The sequence below is a fragment of the Gastrolobium bilobum genome, unplaced genomic scaffold, assembly GCF_033153095.1.
Source record: "Gastrolobium bilobum isolate Gb01-03AN ecotype WA unplaced genomic scaffold, APGP_CSIRO_Gbil_v1 utg11218, whole genome shotgun sequence".
NCBI classification, from domain to species: domain Eukaryota; kingdom Viridiplantae; phylum Streptophyta; class Magnoliopsida; order Fabales; family Fabaceae; genus Gastrolobium; species Gastrolobium bilobum.
In genome coordinates, this window is record NW_026899112.1 from 24,165 (window position 1) to 46,169 (window position 22,005).

Consider the following 22,005-nt stretch of genomic DNA (forward strand, 5'->3'; position numbering starts at 1 on the left):
GTGTGTGTAGGAAAATTCAAATTCTCATGTTAAATGAGAATTATAAAACCCAATATATATTTAGATGTTTAGGTGTTGAATCACACCTTTCTTTCTTTTTTCGTTTTTCTTTCTTTCCTTTTTTTTACATCACTATAGCTACATCATTAACCTTACATCACATTAATTAAAACATGGCAATTGTGGCTTTGGAGGGGTGTTCTACGTGGCCCCCTCCTTGCCCCATATATATATATATATATATATATATTATAATATTATTTTATATATTATTTATTTTAATAATAAATAATATTCATTTAATTCTTATAAAATAACTATAGTATTGTTATTATTTTTAACTAATAATTTGGGATGTTTAGTAAATATTTAATTAGAAATAATTACTGTGATTAAATTTTTTAAGAAAATAATTTAATATATATTTATTGATTATTATTAATATTTTTAACTAGTATAGTTTATTTCTCTTATAATTTTAAACACATGATTTTATTAACAGTTGTTATAATATTAAATTAATAAATAAAACAGTACATATCTATTATAATTTATCTATCATTCAGTTAAATATTTTATTAATTAGTCAATGTCTCATATTAATAGTTATATTAGTTATTATTTACAGTTAGTGATATAATATATATTTATAATGTATTCTTGTATTTACAGGTTAAGATTTAAATATTATATTTACCATATGTTATTTAAATTTTATAAGTTAATAGTATTCATCATAAGACTTATCATATACTACATTTAATGTTGGCCTTATAATTTTATGTAATCACACATGTAACATAAATAAAATTTATTTATTTATTTATTTATTTATTAATAATAATAATAATAATAATTTATTTATCTATTATTATCAATATTATTATTATCATTATTTTATTTTATATTATATATCATTATTTTGATTATTATTACTATTATTTTATTTTTATTCGATTATTACAATAACCGTTAGATTGACGAAAATCAATAATAATTAAATTGGTTGTAAGAGTACTAAATATTTTTGGTGGTAAGTGAATCCGTTCTCTTTATAATAATCAAATAAGTTTTTAATAAAAATAAGAAAATAAGAAATATATTTCAATATATTCTTCCGAAAGAGTTTAAAAAAAAAAAAAAAAAACTAAATGTTGCATGGTAATACATTTTTTTTTTTTTTGAAAAACCTTTCAACGCAGCTTTAATGGCGAGTGTTACGTTTTAATGGCGAGTGTATCCTTCCTGAAGTAAATAGAAAGGTCAACGAAGGTTGAACCACAAAAGTCAAAAAAACAGTGTGCCAACGCCCAATTCCATTGGTTTGACACGTGGCTTATTATGATAGGATAAACTATCGCGATTCCAACGGGGTTTCCTGTTTCTGGTACCAACAGATCAGAGACTGCGCAAGCATTTTCATTTCTTCTGTGTGTGCAAGTTTCAACTTTTCGGTTCAGTGTGGGTTCGGAGATTTTCATTTTTATTTCGAAGGAAACAAGAATCCACGAGAAGAATGAAGTTGATGTGGGTTTCGGATCATCGGTTGGTGGCGTTCAGCATTGTTTGTTGCCTCTGTCTTTCTCTGCAACTCACAAAGGTTTCTTCAACCTCACCTGCTCTACACACTGACCTTGTAATTATTAAAAATTATCCTTTTATGTATTTTTGTCAATTTTTCCAAATTATTGAAAATACCCACTTTTCTTTTGGTGAGATTCTTACTGAATTTAATTGTGGGCATCATGGGCTGTTTTGGATTACCATTGATTGGAAATTCAATCGTGCATGGAACTTTGGTTCGTTTTGTGGAAAAATCAATAGCTTAATGTGTGAATTTTCTACTTGAGAAATGGGAATTGTGAATTGCTTGCTGTGTTCTGATTCTTATTATGTAGCTATATCCGTTTTTTTTTTGCTGAAGATTTAATTTTGTTTCCATCGAGTGTTTGGATTGCATGAATTTGAAGTACTATAGAATGGAATTGCAATTGTGTAAGGACTTGGTTTGGTGTCTGGAGCAATCAATAGCTTAATGTGTGATTTTTCTACTTGAGAAAAATGAGAATTTCATGCTGTGTTTTTATTCTTATTATGTTGCTACCTCCTTTTGAGTTTTAAGATTCATGTGTATGTTTTTCAATGGATCACCGCAAAACTAGTAATATGTGCTATTTTGTTGGAATCATCTTTTTGCTACAAAGTGAAGCCCTGGTTTTCTCTTTTTTACTTTTGTTCCGAACTTCCGCATACTTTTTTTTTTAAACTTCCATGATAATATAAAAATAAACCTTCAATTGTTTCTTTGTTACAGGGTTATATAGATTCAAATGCTGGAAGGTGAGTGAGTTTTAAGCTTATTATTGGAAGTATTTTGGATTAGGAGAACAGCATTTTTAGTTTGCATGTCAAAATCATAGTTATCAAATGCGGATTGCGGCAATGTCGCGGCCAACCCCAAAAAACGCTATAGCGTTATAGCGGGTTGCAATTGCAGAAATAGCGGAATAGATATATGACAGAAATATGGACAAAAAGAAACATTTCTTAAAGGCAGAGATAGCAGAAGTGACAGAGAGAGACGCGAATAGACTAAAAAACCCTTAGATTTTTTCTGTTACACATTTAAAATTAGGACAAGATTGACATTTTGCTTTATGACAGCAATATGACCTCAATTTGGCCGCAAATGCGATCGCAGTGGCCACTATTGCATTCCGGTGCGGCGCGGTGCGGTTTCTTGCGGAGAGGCACTGCAACGCCCATACGGCGCGGCTTGCGGTGCAATTAACTACTATGGTCAAAATTAACTTCTTTACATCTTGGTGAAGAACAGCATCAATACAGTTTACTAGGAGAACAGCATTTTTAGTTTGCATGTCAAGAAATAAATTAAAAAACTCGTACATGATAAACCCCCTTCATTTGTTTCATGTCAGTAACTGATATGCTTTGTTCATTTGTTTGCTTCTTTTACTTTCTTTGGCTCTATGTTTGTGCCTTTCTTGCTTCTTGTTTTCAGGAATTGTCATCGCTAATATAATGTCACTGTTCAGAACTCTGAACCAGGAGCAGGGTGATAATCATCGAATACATTGCTCTAGAGAAAGAAGTAGAGCAGCTTGGAAGATCATTCAAGAGGTATTAGAATATATCCAAAAGAAATTGACTCTCTTGATGCTACTATGTGACCTACTTGCATCATATGATAAAAATGATAAGTGTGCAGTATCTGATACATGACTTTTTCTGCAGTATTTGATGCCCTTTGTGGAGAAAGAAAAATATCATATCTCAAGAAAATGTAGGTTTCACCCTGACAATGATATCTACAGAGATCAGGAACAACATAAATTTCACATAGATATAAATGAGTGGCAGTGTGGGTTCTGTAAGAAAAGTTTCTATGAAGAGAAACATCTTGATCAGCATTTTGACAACAGACATTCTGATTTACTTAATTTGGTATGATGCTTCTTGTTCAATACAGTTTACTTTTTCTTCCATTGATGGAAAAATGACTTGTTAGTGGAAAAACTAGTTTGCATATCTTTTAAAAGGTAAAAATTTGATTTCACTGAAATAATCAGAATGCCATCAGACATTATATAGTTAATAAATGTTATATTTTGTGACATTATTATTGTCATTTCATTAGGAAAGTGGGGTTGTAAAAGTGCCAAACTGAGCTCCAGGACTGCTAACTATTGCTTTGTGTAGGTTCTACTGGTCGAGCTGTGCAACCCTAACTGAACAAAATCTGTTGGTAGTAAAGCTGAAATAGTTCATTGAGTGAACCAAACCTTGAGACTTCCCCAAAAAATAGATCTTTGCTTTCAGTTTTCAAGTTTTAAATCTCATAATTTAAGCTAAGCTTCTTTAACGTCTATATATCTATCTCAGTTTCAAGGGTTACTATAGAGAAACCTGCTGTTGATTGCTATGATTTGTTAGATCCCCTCTTGACCTAGAAGGACTACAGGAAATTAAGGGAAAAACACTTGTTGGAAGGAATTGTGTAGTGCTTTGATTCTTTTAACTTTCCTAAACATAATTGGTAGCCACTAAATGATATTTGATACCACTTGTATATTTCAGAAAGATGTTTAAATTGTTTATCTTTCAAAATTTTGGAATTAGTAACCCAAAATATGAAAATTTTGGTAGCTTTCTTTGCTCAATCTGTCATTTGGTAGCATTAATAACTGAAAATAAAATAGTTTGTGATCAATCCAGAATGAAAGCCGGTGCTTAGCAGATGTATGTGGTGCACTACACTGTGACCTTGAAATGAATTCTGGGTCAAAAAAATCAAAGTGCAATCCTGCTGCTGCTGCTAGAAATAAACATCTGTGTGAGGTGAACTTTTGGTCTGTCTATTAATTACTCTAACCAAATATCTCTGTTTCTAATTTACCTGCTTTTCATAGAGCTTAGCAGATAGTTGTTTTCCTGTTAACGAGGGCCCTGTGACAAGCCGACTGCATGGTATTACAATGTTTTCTTCATTCTTTAAAAAAGTTGTGTATTTATGGTAGTTTGTGAGTCTGCTTTCTAACTTTAACAATTCGGCAGAATTTTTCTTGCACCAATTCTGTGATGCACACAGCTGCACTGGAAGTAGGAAACCTTTCTCCAGAGGGCGCAGGGTAATATAACTTAAATATACACTTGATTGTTTTTTCCTTCCCATCAATTTTTTTTTTTTTTTTTGGTATGTTCCGTTAAGTACATGAGTTTTTGGTATGTATTTTTAGTGTTTTTTTTTATATTCTTTTATCAGTGCTTGTGATTTTTGTCCAACTCTGCCTGTTAACTTGAGTTCTGTTCGATTTCCTGAAATCTTTATTTATAGTTAAAGATTCAGAAAGTACTGAAGAATGTACTTTAAAAATTGTATAAGGGATAGTAAATTTCAAAACTCCCACTTCCTTGTTATAAGGGAACTTATGATATAGATTTCACACTGAAAGACTCAATGAAGAGAAGACAATTAAGATTAACGTGATATATGCAACTTTGTGGTGGACTGGTGGAAGAGTCTGTGGGATGCAATTCCCATGTACATTTGCACTTGCCTACTACTGCTATTGTGTACTGAGATGTAAGGCTAAAATTAAGAGAAATTATCATTAACTGGTTTCTTGATGTGTGCAGAAGAAAACAAATGTGTTCTACATAGTTGCCTCCATTTTGCTTGTGATGCTGTTGCTACTTTACTATCTCTACATTTACTTATATCAGAGGTATGTATTTCAGAACTTCTAGGCAATGGACCGTACCTTAGGAAGCTTTCTAATGGCCCCAATAAGGTTTGTACTTTTGTATTACAGAGGAATGAAAAGGGAAGCTCAAGTGCTGAAGCGTATCTCACAAACCAGCCGAAAGAAAAAGCCATCTTAATTGGCAGAATTTTTCCTATAGAAGTTCTCAACCTACATTTTCAGAAAGTAAAAGTTTAGCTAATGAATACAGCGAGAACTGCACTTGAAGTCCAATTTACACCGTCCTGCTATTTGCAACTGGAAGTTGAAGGAAGAAAGAGGTCGCCAACTTCATGTGACATCTGTTTTTCTAATTTGTAATACTAATTCTTTGTAAACTGAGTTGTGAAAAAAAAAAAAAAAAAGGGATCTGCTACTTGCATTTGATTGTGCATGACATCACTAACAAGAGGAATAACGTGTACCTCTACATTGTATTCTCTAAATTTGTTTACAAACTTGATCAGGATTTATTTGTAAACCTATTCATATCCTGCATGTGTACATCATACCTACAGTGACTTGCTTTAAATTTTTTTGGGGAATTTCCTGCTGGATATTATATGTCAACAAGGTTGTGTAGAGAGTGAAATCAGATAAACAAAACTGAATATAGCTGTAAACTAGCTTTAACTTTATTATGAGCTTATGATTATTGTACATCTATGTCAATTATTTTCGCATAGGTGTTGGTTTTGGGAATTGTCATGTAAAGAACACCATCTTGGACCTGTGCCTTAATTTTTTCAAACTCAATATTTTCTGGGAGGGCTATCCTGTATTTGTATCTACCATAGCTATTGGCAGGCCAATCTTCAAGTTCTGAACTTAATTCTTCATTTCCATTTGCTTGACCTTGATGATGCTCTCTAAGTGTCTTCTCTGCCTTCACTACCAGCATGTTCTCTTCAATCCATACCTTGACATCATTCTTGTTCATACCCGGCATATTGAATCTCATTTTGTAATCTTTCTCTCCTTCCTTTATTGCCCATGGAATCTTTCCCTTGCTGTATTCATCATCTCCAGCAACTAGCCAAGGTGAAATTCTACTGTTAACCAAAGGATCCTCCACAATCCTCTCCATTGTATCCAGCATTTGTCGCATAGTCCTTGCTACTGGAAACTGATTCAACAGCTCTATAAAAAAAGACAATAATCATTTGTCAGTTGTTATGTCACTGAATTCAATGTTTGATCAAGGAATAAAAAGAATTGGTGAATTATTATTCTTTCAATTACCTTTAGGTGAAGGTTGTGGCACCTTCATCTTTGGCTGCACTTGCTGCTGCTTTGTCCTCTGCAAGTTTGCTTCACCTGCTGACATAGCCTTTACATTGTTGCAGAAAGTTATATTCCTTGTTCTTGACAATGGCAGCATTTTGACATTGGAAAACTTGTTCATTCTGCTAGGTGAAGTGGGGGCATAGAAACTCATATTTTGTAGAGTTGAAGCCATTGTTTCTGCTTGAGAAATATGCTAGAGTGAAGTTAGTTCTATGGTAAGACAAAGTACATTGAGTAGTTGACGTTTGCATTGAATTTTATAGGAAGCATTGGACATTTCTGGAACCCAAAAGCTTCAAAAAATCTCTTATGATTGTGACTTGGGTTCTTGCTGAGTTCTAGACTTCTCTATACAATTCTTTAGCGGCCTATCCAATTTCCATATTTGCATGAGGATTTGGGCTTATATTCACAATCATATTTGTACTTGTGTAGCTTACAACTAATTGGGTTTGCAGATAATTTTCGTATACTATTTTTGTCCCACTTTAGTCATTAAGCTTCACGTTTGGATTGTGGAAATATTTTTTTAGTAAGCTTTGTTTTTATTAGTATTATAAAAATGTTATCTTATTTTTATTTTAAAAAAATTGTACATGAAATGATAAGAATATTAAAATCTTTAAAAATAAAAAAGGTGATATCTTTTAAATTACTAATAAAATTTTAAAAAAATTAAAAATATTTTTTGAACTAAACATGTTTTTTGGTCTTTGAAACAAAGCCAAAGCCCTTGCTTATTCCAACCGAAAAGGGTAGTGTTACAATTTTCCGTGTTCAGGTGTAAAATGTTTAAAATTGATTAATCTAAATTTAGATGCCTAACGATTATAGATATAAAAAAATTGAAAAATTAGTAGTAAAAAAATAATACCAAAGTTTTTTGGGGGTTTACTTTTTATTTTTTTTAATTTTACTATTTTATCAAATAATAAGTTGCATGAAAGTGCACATGCGTCATGTTAGCCAGTTTAGACTTCTAAAAAATTATTTTAAATCATTGAATCAAGAGGGGATGATATAAGTTCTTTCATATTTAGAAACAAATAAAATGCAGTCCATCAATTTTTATTTTTTTTAAAAGATAGGCACATTTTTTCGATGTGAGTGCAATATGAGAGATCTATCTCATGTAATATGAGGGTATGATTTCCCATCTTGAAATCAATGTTATTAAATATGTAATGGTCATTTATTTGATCAGGATATTAGATCAATGGATCATTGGTTCAACTAATGGATCACTAATTGTTTAAATTAAATTTATGTAAAAATATATAATATTTTTTACATAAATATAAGTAATATCACAACCAAAATAATTTAACATAGTAGTTAATTTGGAATGGAACGACAGATGACAAGTTTACTGTTAAGTCAGCATATGCAATATTAGCCATCAAAGATACTACAATCCAACAGTTTCCTTGGGAAAGTGTTTGGAGATGGCAGGGGCCAGAAATAATTCGCTTTTTTCTTTGGTTAATGGCAGGGGAGAAGCTGATGACTAATGTTTGTAGACTCCGCCGCCATATGGCTCTTTCAGATCTGTGTCCTAGATGTAATCAGTCTAGTGAAACTATCCTTCATACTATTCGCGACTGTCCACAATCAAAGGAAGTATGGTGCATGATAATGCCTCATATAAATCAGCGTGAATTTTTCAACCTCAACCTGCACAATTGGATCATTTCTAATTTAGACAGCTCAAAGGATTGGGGGATGGGGTCGGACTGGCCTCTTTTATTTGGAATCTTAGCCTAGAAAATTTGGAAATGTAGGAATTCTTGGGTTTTTGAAGGTGATCGCCAGAATGCTTATTCACTTATCCGTTCAGCAATTGGTTTCAGAGATAGTGTCGCTCTTGCAGCTAACCCTGTTTTTGGAGCGGGCAATCAACCAAGGAATCGAATAGAGAGATTGGTTGCTTGGTGTTGTCCTCCTGTGGATTGGGTTAAGCTTAATGTTGATGGTGCATGTGATGCTAATGGTACTAGGACTGGGTGTGGAGGAGTTTTTCGCGATGCCTCAGGAACTTGGATCGTCGGATTCTGTAAAAATTTAGGCTCAGGTACAGTTTTGCATGCTGAGTTATGGGCTTGCTTGGTTGGTTTGGAGCTAGCTTGGGATAGAGGTTTTAGGCAAGTTTGGCTCGAAGGAGATTCTCTTTCAGCTCAACAGCTCATTACAAATGGGTGCCACCATGATTACCCTGCGGCTAATTTGGTGAATCGTATTCGAAATTTGATGCAGCGAGATTGGCAGATTTATATGTCTCACATTCACCATGAAGGAAATAGAGTAGCGGACTTTCTAGCCTCTTACTCTTATGGTTTCTCTTGAGTAATCCAGGAATTTGATTGTCCACCGTCAGGTTGTATTGATAGTCTGTATGGTGACACTATAGGTGTTCACTGGTCTAGGCTTTGTGCCTAGTTTCTTTTTGTTGTGTTTTTGTTTTAATTTCCTATTATTTCCAAAAAAAAAAAAAAAAAAAAAAAAACATGTCAGTTCCCTTTCCTTAGATGTCAAGTTTGAATCTCACGAGTACAATTGTGGTGTAATATTTTGTCATAATTTTTAAAAATTAATTCACCGAAAAAAACTGATATTGGGTTAGCAGTTAGCACCACTTGAACTCATATTTTGATCAATTCATCAATTCTTGACTGGTTACAAACATGACTGATTAATTGATTTGACTGACCAATTAGTGATCCGATTCCCAATCTGGTCCGATCACCGGGTCAGGCCAATTTTATTAATCCTGCTTCAAATAGTTAAACACGTTGTGACCCTTTTATTTAATACATATTTATTTATTTTTTTGGTCAATGCATTCTTATTTATTTTATGCAATAACTATAATTTCATCTAATACAATATTGTTATTTGAACGGATATTTTAACATTAGAAAAAAAGAATTTAACTGAAAGTGAAAAACAAAATATCAAGATTTGAAATTTCATCTTCTACGAAACTCTTAACAATATTAAGAAATAAATAAATAAACATCACCTTATTCTATTAATGTTTTACTTGCAAATATAGATTTTAACAAAAAAAATTTATATAAATATCAATTTATATGTAATTATAACATATCTTTTTATTAACAGATTAAAAATAAAAATAAATGTTCAAATTGGTCTAAGAAACATATACATGATATCAAGCAAAGAGAATATGAGCATTATAAGGGTTTTAGCAGAGCATTTTTCAGAGCATCCTGCAGCTAAATAGAAGGAATTTAAAAGATTACAAATTCTAATACATGAATATGATTAAGAAGTTTACAAGAAAAAAAATGAAATAAAAAGACACCCTATGGTATTAAAATAAAACCTGATCCAAAATGAAATCAAAAGCACTACAGAAAAATGAAAATATAGAACTGCTTTAGTAGATAATTACATGATCTTTTCCTCTCATCATTGGCCAACACCAAAGTAAAAAAAGGATGCAAAGCACTCCTTTATTTATTTTTGATTCCTCTCTTCTATAAATGGAGACTTACTGTATTGATGCCCATTGTTCAAATTTCACTAAACATAAAATGTTACAATAGTACAGGTTTCAGTAGTTTCAACAAATGACGCCACCAGAGGAAAATATCATGTTAAATGAAAACTGCCTTCATATCTCAAACTAGAATTGGGTGATTAAACTCAAGTCTGCATCATTTTCTTCCACGTGGATCCCGACTAAGCCCATATTTTTTCAGTGTTTTGATGTAATTTCTCATAAGGGTAAACTTGTTGCTTCCTAGATGATAGAAATAATCCCAGGAATAAATACCAGTTTTATGCAAGTCATCGAAATTGAGCCTGGACCATCCAAATTCAACAATCATGCATCAAGTTTCAGTTTATATAGAGACTCAAGTGTAGACCCTGAATTTTAGTTCTAATGTCTAAGCTTCAAGTACCTTACCCCATAGTTTCCTACTGGTTCTGCAGACATGATTCCCACATGGCGTCTCCCAGATATCACCTGGTTCAATTGAGTCATTTAACAAAGGAAGTACATTACAAAGGAATCAAAAGGCTGATTCCTATAAAGCTTGAGTTTTAATAAAGCTCGATCTTTACGCGTGGTCCAAAAGTAGTATCTAAAATAGACAACTTGTCTTATATTTGCAAGAAGCTGATTATATGAAATAAAAATTAGAGGTGTACAAAAAAAAAAAACCAAATGAATCGAATTGAACTATGAATAGATCCGAATCACATTTTTTTCGAACCGGTTTAAGAACCAAATCATTTTCTTCAAACCGGTTCAACTGAATCATTTTTTCCAAACCACTTTACCAATTTGGTAGCAAACCACACCTACTCTTAAGAATGTGACAAAACCAAATGAACTGAATTAAACTACGAACCAAACCAAACCACACATATTTTGGAAGGGGAGTATTGATGGGCCTTTAATAAAATATCCAATCCCATTAGTTAGGAATTAGTTATATATAGATGCTTAGAGTGTGGATTTTGGAAGCATGAATTCAGTATTGGTTTAGTGGGGAATTTGGAGATCTCTAGGGAACTCTTGGAGCCTAGGTATGTTGGCTTTGAGAGGGAGTTGAGGTTTTTGGGGTTTATTTTCTGCGATTAGTGTTGTGAGGAGCTTGTCTCCATTTGTATTTCTTTCAATTTATAGTCTATAGTATTGGGTTCCATCAGAATCTAACTATTTCTCCGAACCAGTTCAAAAACCGATCCATTCTTTAAAATCAGTTTGATTTGCCTTAACTGAACCACTTTTCCAGTTCAATTCGGTTCGGTATAGAAAATCAAACCAAACTGAACTGCGCACACCCTATTATGTGATCTCCGAGGACACTAAACACTCTGGTAAGTGCCGAGTTTCATAAAGATAATCTTAATAATTCAATTAGGGAGTACTAAATGGTATCTTTGTTAACGAAAATTCCACATATAATTTTCAAAATGGTGAAGTTGAAAAGCATTCTACAAGTTGCAACAAGTAAGTACCTTTTCACCTCCAATTGACCTGATTTTTCCATCAACCGCAGGACTATTTATTCTGAGAAATTCAGCTGACAACATGAATTCACTGCCATTGGCAAATTCTACCTCTACCTGAAATTTAGATCCACAATGCAATTAAAACAATAAAGGAAACGACATTTCCATCAATTATAATTTCCAATGAAATTTCAATCTAAATTTAGGTCACATTATATATATATAGGTTTGTGTTTTGAGCATGCCTTATTTAACAACAAAAATATGTAAACGCAATTATTGACCTGGTTTTTCCATGGTGTAACATCCCTATGCATAGTTAAATAAATAGAATTTAAGGAAAATTATTATTTAAAAAAAGAAAAGAACGTTAAAGGGGGTTAAAGAGGGAAAAAAGCTCACGCATTTTGGGGCATGAAGAGAGAATCTGGTGAGGCGGGGAGCTTCTTCCGCCACAGTGTTGATTCTCCGAATCACCGCCAGCATGGTTCTAGTCACGGCGGCCAGCGGCGGAGATAAGATGGTTCCGGAATCGGACAGGGGTTTAGTTCGGTTGCTCGGTTTATTTATGTTGGGTGGAAACTGATGTACTGTTTTGTAACTTCACACCAGAGGACAAAGGAAGGGAAGAAAAAGGGGGGAAATAACCTAGTAAGACATCCTCTATTTGTTTTGTCAAAATTATTTGAAAAGTAGAAAATAATGATCAAGTCAACATCAATATCACCTGAAGTAAAAAGTAAAAAATAAGGAAGACCATAACATCAATGATCACTCTTTCTTTAACAATTTATTTTTAGAAGAAGACCATAATAGACCTTGGACTTTCACTAAATCCGCTTGGCCTTCTCTTGATGACTCTGATTTGAAAACCATGCTTGATCCCATCTAAGACGTTAAGATAAAGGAGGCTATTTCTCTATGAATGGTTTTAAGGCTTTTCGTCTGGATGGGTTCCCACCTTTTTTTTTGTCCAAAAAAATTGGGATTTACTGAAGACTCAAGTGATGGACTGTGTTAGATAGATCTGGTGCAATCCTGCTACTCACAAATATTCATTTTGGATTGAAACAATTTCTTATAATTTAATCCATAACAATTTTCACATTCTATCCACAAATGCTTGTACTTTTGATTTTCATCGAGATCATTAGAACTTTCTCTTCTAGCGAAATCACTATCATTTGTGTCGTTTGTGCGATTTTTTATACTAGAACTCTCGCTTTCACTATCATTTTTGCTCATAAATTGCAAATACTAATTTGTTCAGAATTAATCGTATTGAAGCTATAGCATCATCATTAGCCGGAATCGAAATATCTGCGAGATCGGGGTCACAATTTGTATCGATTAAACAAATCGTTGGACTGTGAAAGACTTAAACAAAACTTTCCTAGTTTTAATTCCAAAGCTGGATAAGCCTGACAAGATCACTCAGTTCCGGCCCATTGCCTTGTGCTCTACAAAGGAATCAGCAAGATTATTGTGGGTAAGCTCAAACCTATCTTAAACAAACTCATATCCCTCCAACAAGTCAGTTTTGTCCCAAACAGACATATCCAGGAAAACATTGTCATTGCTCAGGAGATGGTCCAATCTATGAAGAGGAGATGACTCTGATTTGAAAACCATGCTTGATCCCATCTCATACGTTAAGATAAATGAGGCTTATTTCTCTATGAATGGTCTTAAGGCTCCTGGTCTGAATGGGTTCCCACCTATTTTTTTTCCAAAAAAATTGGGATTTACTGAAGACTCAAGTGATGGACTGTGTTAAACAGATCCGGTGCAATCCTGCTACTGTGAAAGACTTAAACAAAACTTTCCTTGTTTTAATTCCAAAGCTGGATAAGCCTGACAAGATCACTCAGTTCCGGCTCATTGCCTTGTGCTCTACAAAGGAATCAACAAGATTATTGTGGGTAAGCTCAAACCTATCTTAAACAAACTCATATCCCTCCAACAAGTTAGATTTGTCCCAAACAGACATATCCAGGACAACATTGTCATTGCTCAGGAGATGGTCCATTCTATGAATAGGATGAAAGGAAAAAGAGGGTTTTTCACTATCAAGATAGATATCGAAAAAGCTTATGACCGAATGTCTTGGAGCTTTATTCACAAAGTTCTTTCTGAGATCAACCTCCCTGAGTCCCTGGTAAATTTAATTATGCAGTCTATCTCCTCAACTAAACTAGAGATTCTTTGGAATGGAACTAAGGCAGGTAAAGTCAATCCTAGTAGAGGCCTGAGACAAGGGGACCCCATCTCTCCCTATATCTTTGTCCTTTGTATGGAGAAGCTCTCTCATATCATAGTTGATTCCATAGACAGGAAGGATTGGAAGCCAATGACAGCTGGCAAAGGTGGTCCAAGAATATCTCATCTTCTTTTTGCAGATGACCTGCTGCTATTTGGGGAAGCTAGCGTGGATCAAATAAGAGTTATTCTGAACTGTCTTAATACTTTTGGCAAAATGTCTGGTCAAAAAGTTAGTTATCCCAAATCCAACATTTTCTTTTCCAAGAATGTTCCTATTGAGGTTGCTAATCCTATTGTGGAGCTTAGTGGATTTGCCCAGACAAATAATATTGGCAGATATCTAGGGTATAGGATGAAGCATGGCAGAATTAGCAAGCTTCATTATGGAGAGATTATGGACAGGGTCAATAATAGACTTCAAGGATGGAAGAAGCAATGTTTATCTATAGTTGGGAGAGTCACTTTGGCGAAATCTATATTATCAGCAATGCCCATGTTTCATATGCAAAATAGCCTTTTACCTAAAGGCTTTTGCGATGACATTGAAAAGCTTCAAAGGAGATTTATTTGGGGAGATTTAGAAACTCAAAAAAAAATCCATGCTGTTAATTGGGAGCAGCTCAAGCTTTCAAAGAATCATGGTGGTTTAGGAATAATCAATCTCAGAATACAAAAATGAAGCTTTTCTCCAGAAATGTGCGTGGTCAATCATTCGGTCTCCATCTCAGCTTTCGCATCTCTGGAAGAGTTTATGCAAAATATGGCCTACCATGTTAAGTAACCTGAGTTGGCAGATTGGAAATGGTAAAAAAATAGCCTTCTGGAAAGATAATTGGACTGGGCTAAGTTCCAATCTTCTTTCTCTTGCAACAGTTTCCCCTTTAGCTGAAGATACTGATCTGAAAACTAATCATAGTAACTTTGTTACTGAGGAGGGCTGGAACATTCAGTATTTAGAGCTTCATTTCGACCGTGGTGTGGTGAATAGTATCTTGGCTATACCTCATCCAGAAGATGAAGAAGAAGATTTTTTGATGTGGAATAATTGGAAACCAGGCCATTTTGTAGTCAAAATTGCTTATAGTAATTGGCTGACAGCTAATTCTACTTCTCCTAGTGGCTGTTGGGATCGTATTTGGAGCTGGAATGGGAAAGAAAGGGTTAAATTTTTCATGTGGAAGTTATTTCATGAAAGAATGCCAACCAAGGAAAATATAGCCAAGTGGAGTGGTACACCGAATGGCTGTCCTTCATGCCTTGATAAGGTGGAGTCCTACCTTCACGTCTTCAGAGATTGTCAGAAAGCTATTAAGGTTTGGCTTCTACATATTCTCCAACCTCTTCCTCCTGACTTCTTTAACTCGGGTCTTTCAAGGAATGGATGATCCTTAATCTGAATTGTAGTAGCAATAAAAGGAGGGACTGGAGGGATTATTTCTTTAATACCTGCAACTTGTTGTGGACTTGGAGAAATAAGGAACTTTATGAAGAGAATTTCAAGAGAATGGATAATCCTTCCCCTATCCTTGCTGACTTAATAGAGGAGAAGAGGTATTGTATCACAAAAAGATCTCATGTTTGCTCTAGTATGCCGCCCAATCCTATCCAATCTGTTTGGACAATTCCTGCTCAAGGTTTTCTAAAACTAAATGTTGATGGTGCTGCCCTTGGAAGTAGGGCTGCCTGCGGTGGACTCTTGAGAGACTGTAAGGGTTCTTGGGTTAGTGGTTTTTCTGCCTTCATAGGTTCCTGCTCCCCCTTTGCAAGCAGAACTATGGGCGATCCTTAAAGGTTTAATCTGTGCCTGGAACTACGGTTGGAAGAACATAATGTTGGAGTCAGATTCATTACAAGCTATTAGCCTTCTTACCATAACTGGTAACGATACTCGAAAGCTACCTTTGGTAGCTAAGATTCGAGCCTTTCTTAACAAGGATTGGACTGTGTTGTTGGGTCATATTCCAAGGAGTTGTAATAACTGTGTTGACTGGATTGCAAAATTGGCATTGGATGACCCCCCTGGCCTCACTATCATTTCCTCTCCTCATAGTGAGCTTATCAACATGCTTGCTGCAGATCTGCTAGATCCAGGCTTGGAAGCACCTACTGTTTTCTGAAGGCGCTGCACCTTAGTTCTCTTGTGTGTTGCAGAGCTTTATTTTCTGTTTTAGTTTTCCTTCTGTTTCGACTTTTATTTCCTGTTGTTTGTTTCTCTGGGGCTCTGCCCCTTATGTTTATCAAAAAAAAAAAAAAAAGGAAGATATCATATCACCGATAATCTTACCATAAACTTCATATTAGATAATTACGTTGCATCAATACTGATATGCGACATGATATGTAACGCCTGGCCGCTTCAAGAATCAATGATTATCCCCACATACTAACAACGAGACTTTTCAGTGTGCTTTTTCCTCACTCGCACACTTCCCGGGAAAACTTCACAGGAGGTTACCCATCCCAGAATTGCTCCAAGTCAAGCACGCTTAACTGTAGAATTCTTCCGATCCGGGCTACCGAAAAGCAGATGCATCTTGTTAGTATAGGTAGTACCAATTAATTCTTATAAGCTCTCCCAAACTGTGCAGTCTCACACCTGCACAATCTTTGGAATCCCTCTCTTTCGGGTGTCGATTCGATTTATTCATGCATGTAACCCCCCGCTGGAAGCCTGTCAGGAGCCGCTCCTTGTCCGTGCCTCTTTGCACCGGCGATCACTCCCCGCCCTCGTCAGCGCTCGGGATGTTACATGCCCACCAGCTTCCGCCTGGTTCATCCTCGAACCACACCGTACTGGATGAGAGGCCCTGCTCTGAATACCATAAAATGTAACACCCCGTTCTAGAACCGGTTTGTTATCATTGCGTACGACATTAAGCGCAGTTACAATCACAAAATTGAATTGAATACGGATAAACTTTTTCCTTATTATTTGTAAACGTTTTTAATTGGAACCAACTTCGTGCTTAAAACAATCCCCACAATGTGATTATAAATTAAACTACATGTGGAATTCTTATTGTAAGTCTTACTTACGCCATACATTACTACCATAGTTTGCCAAGTGATCTCCTTAGACCACCAAGGCTTAAAGCTCACTTTTATTGTTCTTAAACGCTAAACATACACACTCTTTATTCATCTGAGAATTTTACTATAATATTCTTATGGTCTCCATTTTTCCAATATATTATAGGATTTTTCATTAGCTACGCGTGGGTTCAAACCGCGCTCAAATCGGAGCACCATAGCCCTAGTTACGCATTTTCTAAGAAAATAGGTGTTGAATTTTCCAGGACACCCACGCCCATAACGTGAATCTCACGCTCATAGCGTGGGCAGTCAGGGAGGTTGGCGCTTAGAGCGTGAATCTCACGCTCATAGCGTGGATGTTTTGGAGCAAGCACCCAAAACAGGGCAATCTGACCTCCTATGGTATTCTACCCATAACTTGAAACATACGTTCTGGCCCATCAAACAAACGCCCTTGTGATGCCTGCCACAATTGTCACACTTGGGCACATGGGGTCTTTCGTCATCCCAACTTTGTTGACTCCCGCTCCTCTTAAACTTTTCCTCCGATTGTCTCGCTTGTAATTTCTTCTTTTCATCCATTTTCTTACTATTTTCTGAAGTAGGGCCAGTTGCTCCACTAGCACCAGATGCTTGTGCCTCAGAAGGCTTTTTGATCTTGGAAACATTGTATACTTCTTCCACCTTTCGGCACTGGTTCACAAATCTACTAAACTCTCGGATGTCACAATTTGACATTTTCCGAGACATCTTCTCGTTCAGACCCCATTGAAACTTGGAGGTCATCTCAGCTGGAGTGGGTAGGGCTCTCCCATAGTTGGCGTACTTCACCAATTCGTTGAATTTAGCAAAGTATTGGTCAATTGACATCGACCCTTGCTTTAGATCATTATACTCATTCTGCTTCTGTTCCCTAGCCTCCCTAGGGAAGTAGTTGTCCAAGAACAACATCTCGAACAACCGCCAGGTGATTTCCCGGCCTTCAGCTTCTAATGGTTGCACTGTATTCGTCCACCAATCTTCAGCTTCACCTTCCAGCATATACACAGAGTAGACCAACTTCAATGCATCAGGGCATCTCATCACCCTGAAGATTTTCTCCATAGATTGGAGCCATTTTGCTGCCATCAACGGGTCGTAGCCTCCGCTGAAAGAAGGAGGTTTATGTTTTCTAAAAGCCATCAATCGTCTTTCTTCAGCTTCATGTTCATCAACATGCTCAACACGTGGTTGACGGACCTCAGTGTGATGGCTATGACTATTAGAATAATGACTGGCCTCACCGTCATTATTATCCGCTACATTCTCTTCCTGTAGAATAGGTGGAGTAGGCGTGGCAGTGTGAGGAGGAGGAGTGGGTTGCCGATTCACAGGTCTAGCACCCATCAGGGTCCTCAACTAATTCATCATCGCGGCCATAACATTCCGCGTATCTTCATTCGTCTTCATCAATGTTTCATTAGCCTGACGACTAGCAGCCAACTCCCTTTGCATGGCCGCCAGAGTGGCCGCCACGGGATCAGGTTGTACACTTGTTTCCCCACGACCACTTCAGGGTCTAACGAAAGCAGCCAAAACAAGATCTGGATGAACATTGGCATTCGATGCCTCAGGGTTGTTCCGGGACCTCGTCATGACACTACATATGTTACACAAAGAAATGAGTTGCAGGCCCACACTCCGTGATCACAAATGCAATAATCATAAAGAGTGCCTAAAACAACTACAAAACATTGATCACCAAGCAAACATAACATCAATCCACAAGTTTCCCTACGAAACTGCTTTGATACCACTTGTAATGCCTGGCCGCTTCAAGAATCAATGACTATTCCCACATACTAACAACGAGACTTTTCAGTGTGTTTTTTCCTCACTCGCACACTTCCCGGGAAAACTTCCCAAGAGGTCACCCATCCCAGAATTGCTCCAAGTCAAGCACGCTTAACTGTGGAGTTCTTTCGATCCGGGCTACTGAAAAACAGATGCATCTTGTTAGTATAGGTAGTACCAATTAATTCTTATAAGCTCTCCCAAACTGTGCAGTCTCACACCTGCACAATCTTTGGAATCCCTCTCTTTCGAGTGTCGATTCGATTCATTCATGCATGTAACCCCCCGCTGGAAGCCTGTCAGGAGCCGCTCCTTGTCCGTGCCTCTTTGCACCGGCGATCACTCTCCGCCCTCGTCAGCGCTCGGGATGTTACATGATATAATACATCGACATGCCAATTTTAAAAATTGTCATATTTTAAATATTGGGACATGTTTTAATATAAAATAATATTTATAATGTATATAATATAATTATATATTTAATACATATAATAGTTCATAATAAGTTATATAACCAATCAAATATTCAAATTTCATATTATGAATATAAACAAAAATAATTTTTCGTATCTTGTTAATTTTTAATATCAAATTTCATAATAGAAAAAAATTGATTTATAAATTATTTTTTAATATTTAGTTAATAAAATAAAATTTAGATCTAAAAAAAATGTCGAATGCATGTGGGCGCGTTACCCCATGTCAAAAAAAATTAATTACATGTCGAAAAAATATGTCACAACATTGAGAGTGTGGACGCGTGTCAAAACATGTCAAATGCCTTGTACCAACATATTTCCTACGTCATTTTTCCTACATCTAACTCTTGTATAAATGTCAACATAAGCAGAGCTGGCTATAAGTTCTTGCACTCTACAGTCACTAGTCTAGGCCAAAGACAGGGAAGAATCAGAGAACAAAAATATATGAAGTTCAATGGGTTAAGGCATGTTGTAGCAACCTAAACATGAGAAGAAGCATAAACCTGTGTATCTTAGAGACAAAGTTGCAACGATGCAAATGCCTGAAGCAATTCAAGCAGATTCTCTCTCAGATGATCCTCACTAACTTCATCACAGACACTTTCGCCGCAAGCAGGCTCATCAACTTCTCTGTTAACTCCACTTTCGTTCACTTCGATTATTCACTACGAATATTCAACCACCTTCACAACCCCAACACGTTCATTTGGAACACCTTGATGCGTGCTCATTTGCAACTGCCACAAAACTCTCCTCACCAAGCTCTATGCTTTTACAAGTTGTTCCTCGTTAAGGACGTTGACCCTGATAACTATACCTACCCAATTCTCCTTCGATCCTGCGCTCTTCGGTTGTCTGAATTTGAAGGAAGACAGCTCCACACCCATGTTCTGAAATTGGGTTTTGATTCGGATGTTTTTGTTCGGAACACGTTGATCAATTTGTATGCGGTTTGTGGGAACATGGTTAATGCGCGTAAGGTGTTTGAGGAAAGTCCTGTTCGGGATTTAGTTTCTTGGAATACCATTTTGGCTGGGTATGTTCATGTGGGTGATGTGGAGGTAGCGGAATGTTTGTATAGCCGGATGCCGGAGAGGAACGCCATTGCTTCCAACTCAATGATTGTGCTTTTTGGAAGGAAGGGTCTTGTTGTTCACGCACGTCGGCTTTTTGATGAGATTAGGGAGAAGGATATGATTTCTTGGAGTGCAATGGTTTCTTGTTATGAACAGAATGAGATGTATGAGGAAGCGTTGGTTATGTTTGTGGATATGAATGCAAATGGGGTAATGGTGGATGAGGTGGTTGTGGTTAGTGCTATCTCTGCTTGTACAAGCCTCTTGATTGTCCGGACAGGGAAGTCAGTGCATGGCTTGGCTGCTAAAATTGGAATTGAAGATTATGTTAGCCTTCAGAATGCCTTGATACATTTATACTCGAGTTGTGGGAAGATATTGGATGCTCAAAGACTTTTCAATGATGGTGTCCTCGTGGATCAGATATCTTGGAACTCAATGATTTCTGGGTACTTGAGGTGTGGTTCAGTTGAAGATGCTGAGAAATTATTTTGCTCCATGCCTGAGAAGGATGTTGTGTCTTGGAGTGCTATGATATCAGGTTATGCTCAACATGGATGTTTCTCAGAGTCTTTGGATTTGTTCCACAAAATGCAGCTTCATGGAATTAGGCCGGACGAGACTGCTTTAGTGAGTGTCATCTCAGCATGCACCCATCTGGCTGCTTTGGACTTGGGCAAATGGATTCATGCTTATATAAGTAAAAATAAATTTCAGGTTAATGTCATTCTGGGCACGACACTTATAGACATGTATATGAAATGTGGGTGTGTGGAAAATGCATTGGAGGTTTTCTATGCACTGGAGGAAAAGGGGGTTTCTACGTGGAATGCTCTCATTCTTGGGTTGGCAATGAATGGTTTGGTAGAAAAGCCACTTAACATGTTTGCAGATATGAAGAAAACCCGGACACTTCCTAATGAGATAACATTTATGGGAGTTCTTGGGGCCTGTCGGCACATGGGCCTAGTGGATGAGGGGCGCCACTACTTTAGTTCCATGATCCTTGAACACAAGATACAGCCAAATGTTAAGCATTATGGATGCATGGTTGATCTTTTAGGACGTGCAGGTTTGCTTAAAGAAGCTGAGGAACTGATTGAGAGTATGCCAATGGCACCTGATGTTGCTACTTGGGGTGCTTTGCTTGGGGCTTGTAGTAAACACCATAACAATGAAATGGGGGAGAGGGTGGGAAGAAAACTCATTCAGATTCAGCCTGACCATGATGGTTTCCATGTATTGTTGTCAAATATATATGCTTCAAAAGGAAATTGGGGTGATGTTCTTGAAATTAGGGGAATGATGGCACAACATGGGGTGGTGAAGACACCTGGTTGTAGCATGATTGAAGCAAATGGAATAGTTCATGAATTCCTGGCGGGAGATAAGATACACCCTCAGATAAATGATATCGAGCATATGTTAGATGTAGTGGCTGTAAAATTAAAGATTGAGGGCTATGCACCAACTACAAGTGAGGTTTCGCTAGACATAGACGAGGAAGAGAAGGAAACTGCCCTTTTCAGGCACAGTGAAAAACTTGCAGTTGCCTTTGGACTTATCACTATTGCTTCACCAACTCCAATCAGAATAATGAAGAATTTGCGCATATGTAATGATTGCCACACTGTAGTTAAGTTAATCTCCAAAGTATTTGATCGTGAAATTGTGGTAAGGGATCGTCATCGCTTTCATCACTTTAAGCATGGGTCTTGTTCCTGCATGGATTTTTGGTAGCAAAACTGTACATGCAATTGAAGTGAATGAGTTTCC

General features: G+C 36.4%; 5 protein-coding genes across 5 annotated transcripts; 2 read left to right on the plus strand and 3 right to left on the minus strand.

Annotated features, from left to right (window-relative positions):
• The first annotated feature begins 1,465 nt into the window (after positions 1 to 1,465).
• On the plus strand, positions 1,466 to 5,722 carry LOC133287361 (uncharacterized). Its single transcript, XM_061484953.1, has 9 exons — positions 1,466 to 1,600; positions 2,315 to 2,340; positions 3,057 to 3,141; positions 3,256 to 3,465; positions 4,237 to 4,359; positions 4,431 to 4,488; positions 4,576 to 4,649; positions 5,158 to 5,246; positions 5,334 to 5,722. The coding sequence occupies exons 1-9, from the start codon at positions 1,517 to 1,519 to the stop codon at positions 5,401 to 5,403; spliced, it is 819 nt and encodes a 272-aa protein (XP_061340937.1). The 5' UTR covers positions 1,466 to 1,516; the 3' UTR covers positions 5,404 to 5,722.
• A 139-nt stretch (positions 5,723 to 5,861) lies between these two features.
• LOC133287363 (small heat shock protein, chloroplastic-like) lies at positions 5,862 to 6,767 on the minus strand. The gene is made up of 2 exons (XM_061484956.1): positions 6,507 to 6,767; positions 5,862 to 6,404 (listed from the first exon to the last, which is right to left on the minus strand). The coding sequence occupies exons 1-2, from the start codon at positions 6,721 to 6,723 to the stop codon at positions 5,917 to 5,919; spliced, it is 705 nt and encodes a 234-aa protein (XP_061340940.1). The 5' UTR covers positions 6,724 to 6,767; the 3' UTR covers positions 5,862 to 5,916.
• A 3,051-nt stretch (positions 6,768 to 9,818) lies between these two features.
• Positions 9,819 to 12,128, minus strand: LOC133287366 (uncharacterized). Its single transcript, XM_061484960.1, has 4 exons — positions 11,943 to 12,128; positions 11,547 to 11,654; positions 10,481 to 10,545; positions 9,819 to 10,379 (listed from the first exon to the last, which is right to left on the minus strand). The coding sequence occupies exons 1-4, from the start codon at positions 12,024 to 12,026 to the stop codon at positions 10,232 to 10,234; spliced, it is 405 nt and encodes a 134-aa protein (XP_061340944.1). The 5' UTR covers positions 12,027 to 12,128; the 3' UTR covers positions 9,819 to 10,231.
• Positions 12,129 to 17,180: 5,052 nt separating this feature from the next.
• LOC133287364 (uncharacterized) lies at positions 17,181 to 18,221 on the minus strand. The gene has a single exon (XM_061484958.1). It carries the CDS (start codon positions 18,219 to 18,221, stop codon positions 17,181 to 17,183), a length of 1,041 nt encoding a protein of 346 aa, XP_061340942.1.
• A 1,417-nt stretch (positions 18,222 to 19,638) lies between these two features.
• LOC133287365 (pentatricopeptide repeat-containing protein At3g62890-like) lies at positions 19,639 to 21,969 on the plus strand. Its single transcript, XM_061484959.1, has one exon. It carries the CDS (start codon positions 19,639 to 19,641, stop codon positions 21,967 to 21,969), a length of 2,331 nt encoding a protein of 776 aa, XP_061340943.1.
• The last annotated feature ends 36 nt before the right edge of the window (positions 21,970 to 22,005 follow it).

Coding starts and splice junctions, on each gene's coding strand:
- LOC133287361 (XM_061484953.1), top strand. CDS start 1,517: ATGAAGTTGATGTGGGTTTCGGATCATCGGTTGGTGGCGTTCAGCATT. Junction 3,142..3,255: donor CTTGGAAGATCATTCAAGAG/GTATTAGAATAT, acceptor CTTTTTCTGCAG/TATTTGATGCCCTTTGTGGA. Junction 4,360..4,430: donor GAAATAAACATCTGTGTGAG/GTGAACTTTTGG, acceptor TGCTTTTCATAG/AGCTTAGCAGATAGTTGTTT.
- LOC133287363 (XM_061484956.1), bottom strand. CDS start 6,723: ATGGCTTCAACTCTACAAAATATGAGTTTCTATGCCCCCACTTCACCT. Junction 6,405..6,506: donor GCCACAACCTTCACCTAAAG/GTAATTGAAAGA, acceptor CTTTTTTTATAG/AGCTGTTGAATCAGTTTCCA.
- LOC133287366 (XM_061484960.1), bottom strand. CDS start 12,026: ATGCTGGCGGTGATTCGGAGAATCAACACTGTGGCGGAAGAAGCTCCC. Junction 11,655..11,942: donor CTCTTCATGCCCCAAAATGC/GTGAGCTTTTTT, acceptor TCTAAATTTCAG/GTAGAGGTAGAATTTGCCAA. Junction 10,546..11,546: donor GGTCAATTGGAGGTGAAAAG/GTACTTACTTGT, acceptor CAATTGAACCAG/GTGATATCTGGGAGACGCCA.
- LOC133287364 (XM_061484958.1), bottom strand. CDS start 18,221: ATGGGTGCTAGACCTGTGAATCGGCAACCCACTCCTCCTCCTCACACT.
- LOC133287365 (XM_061484959.1), top strand. CDS start 19,639: ATGAGAAGAAGCATAAACCTGTGTATCTTAGAGACAAAGTTGCAACGA.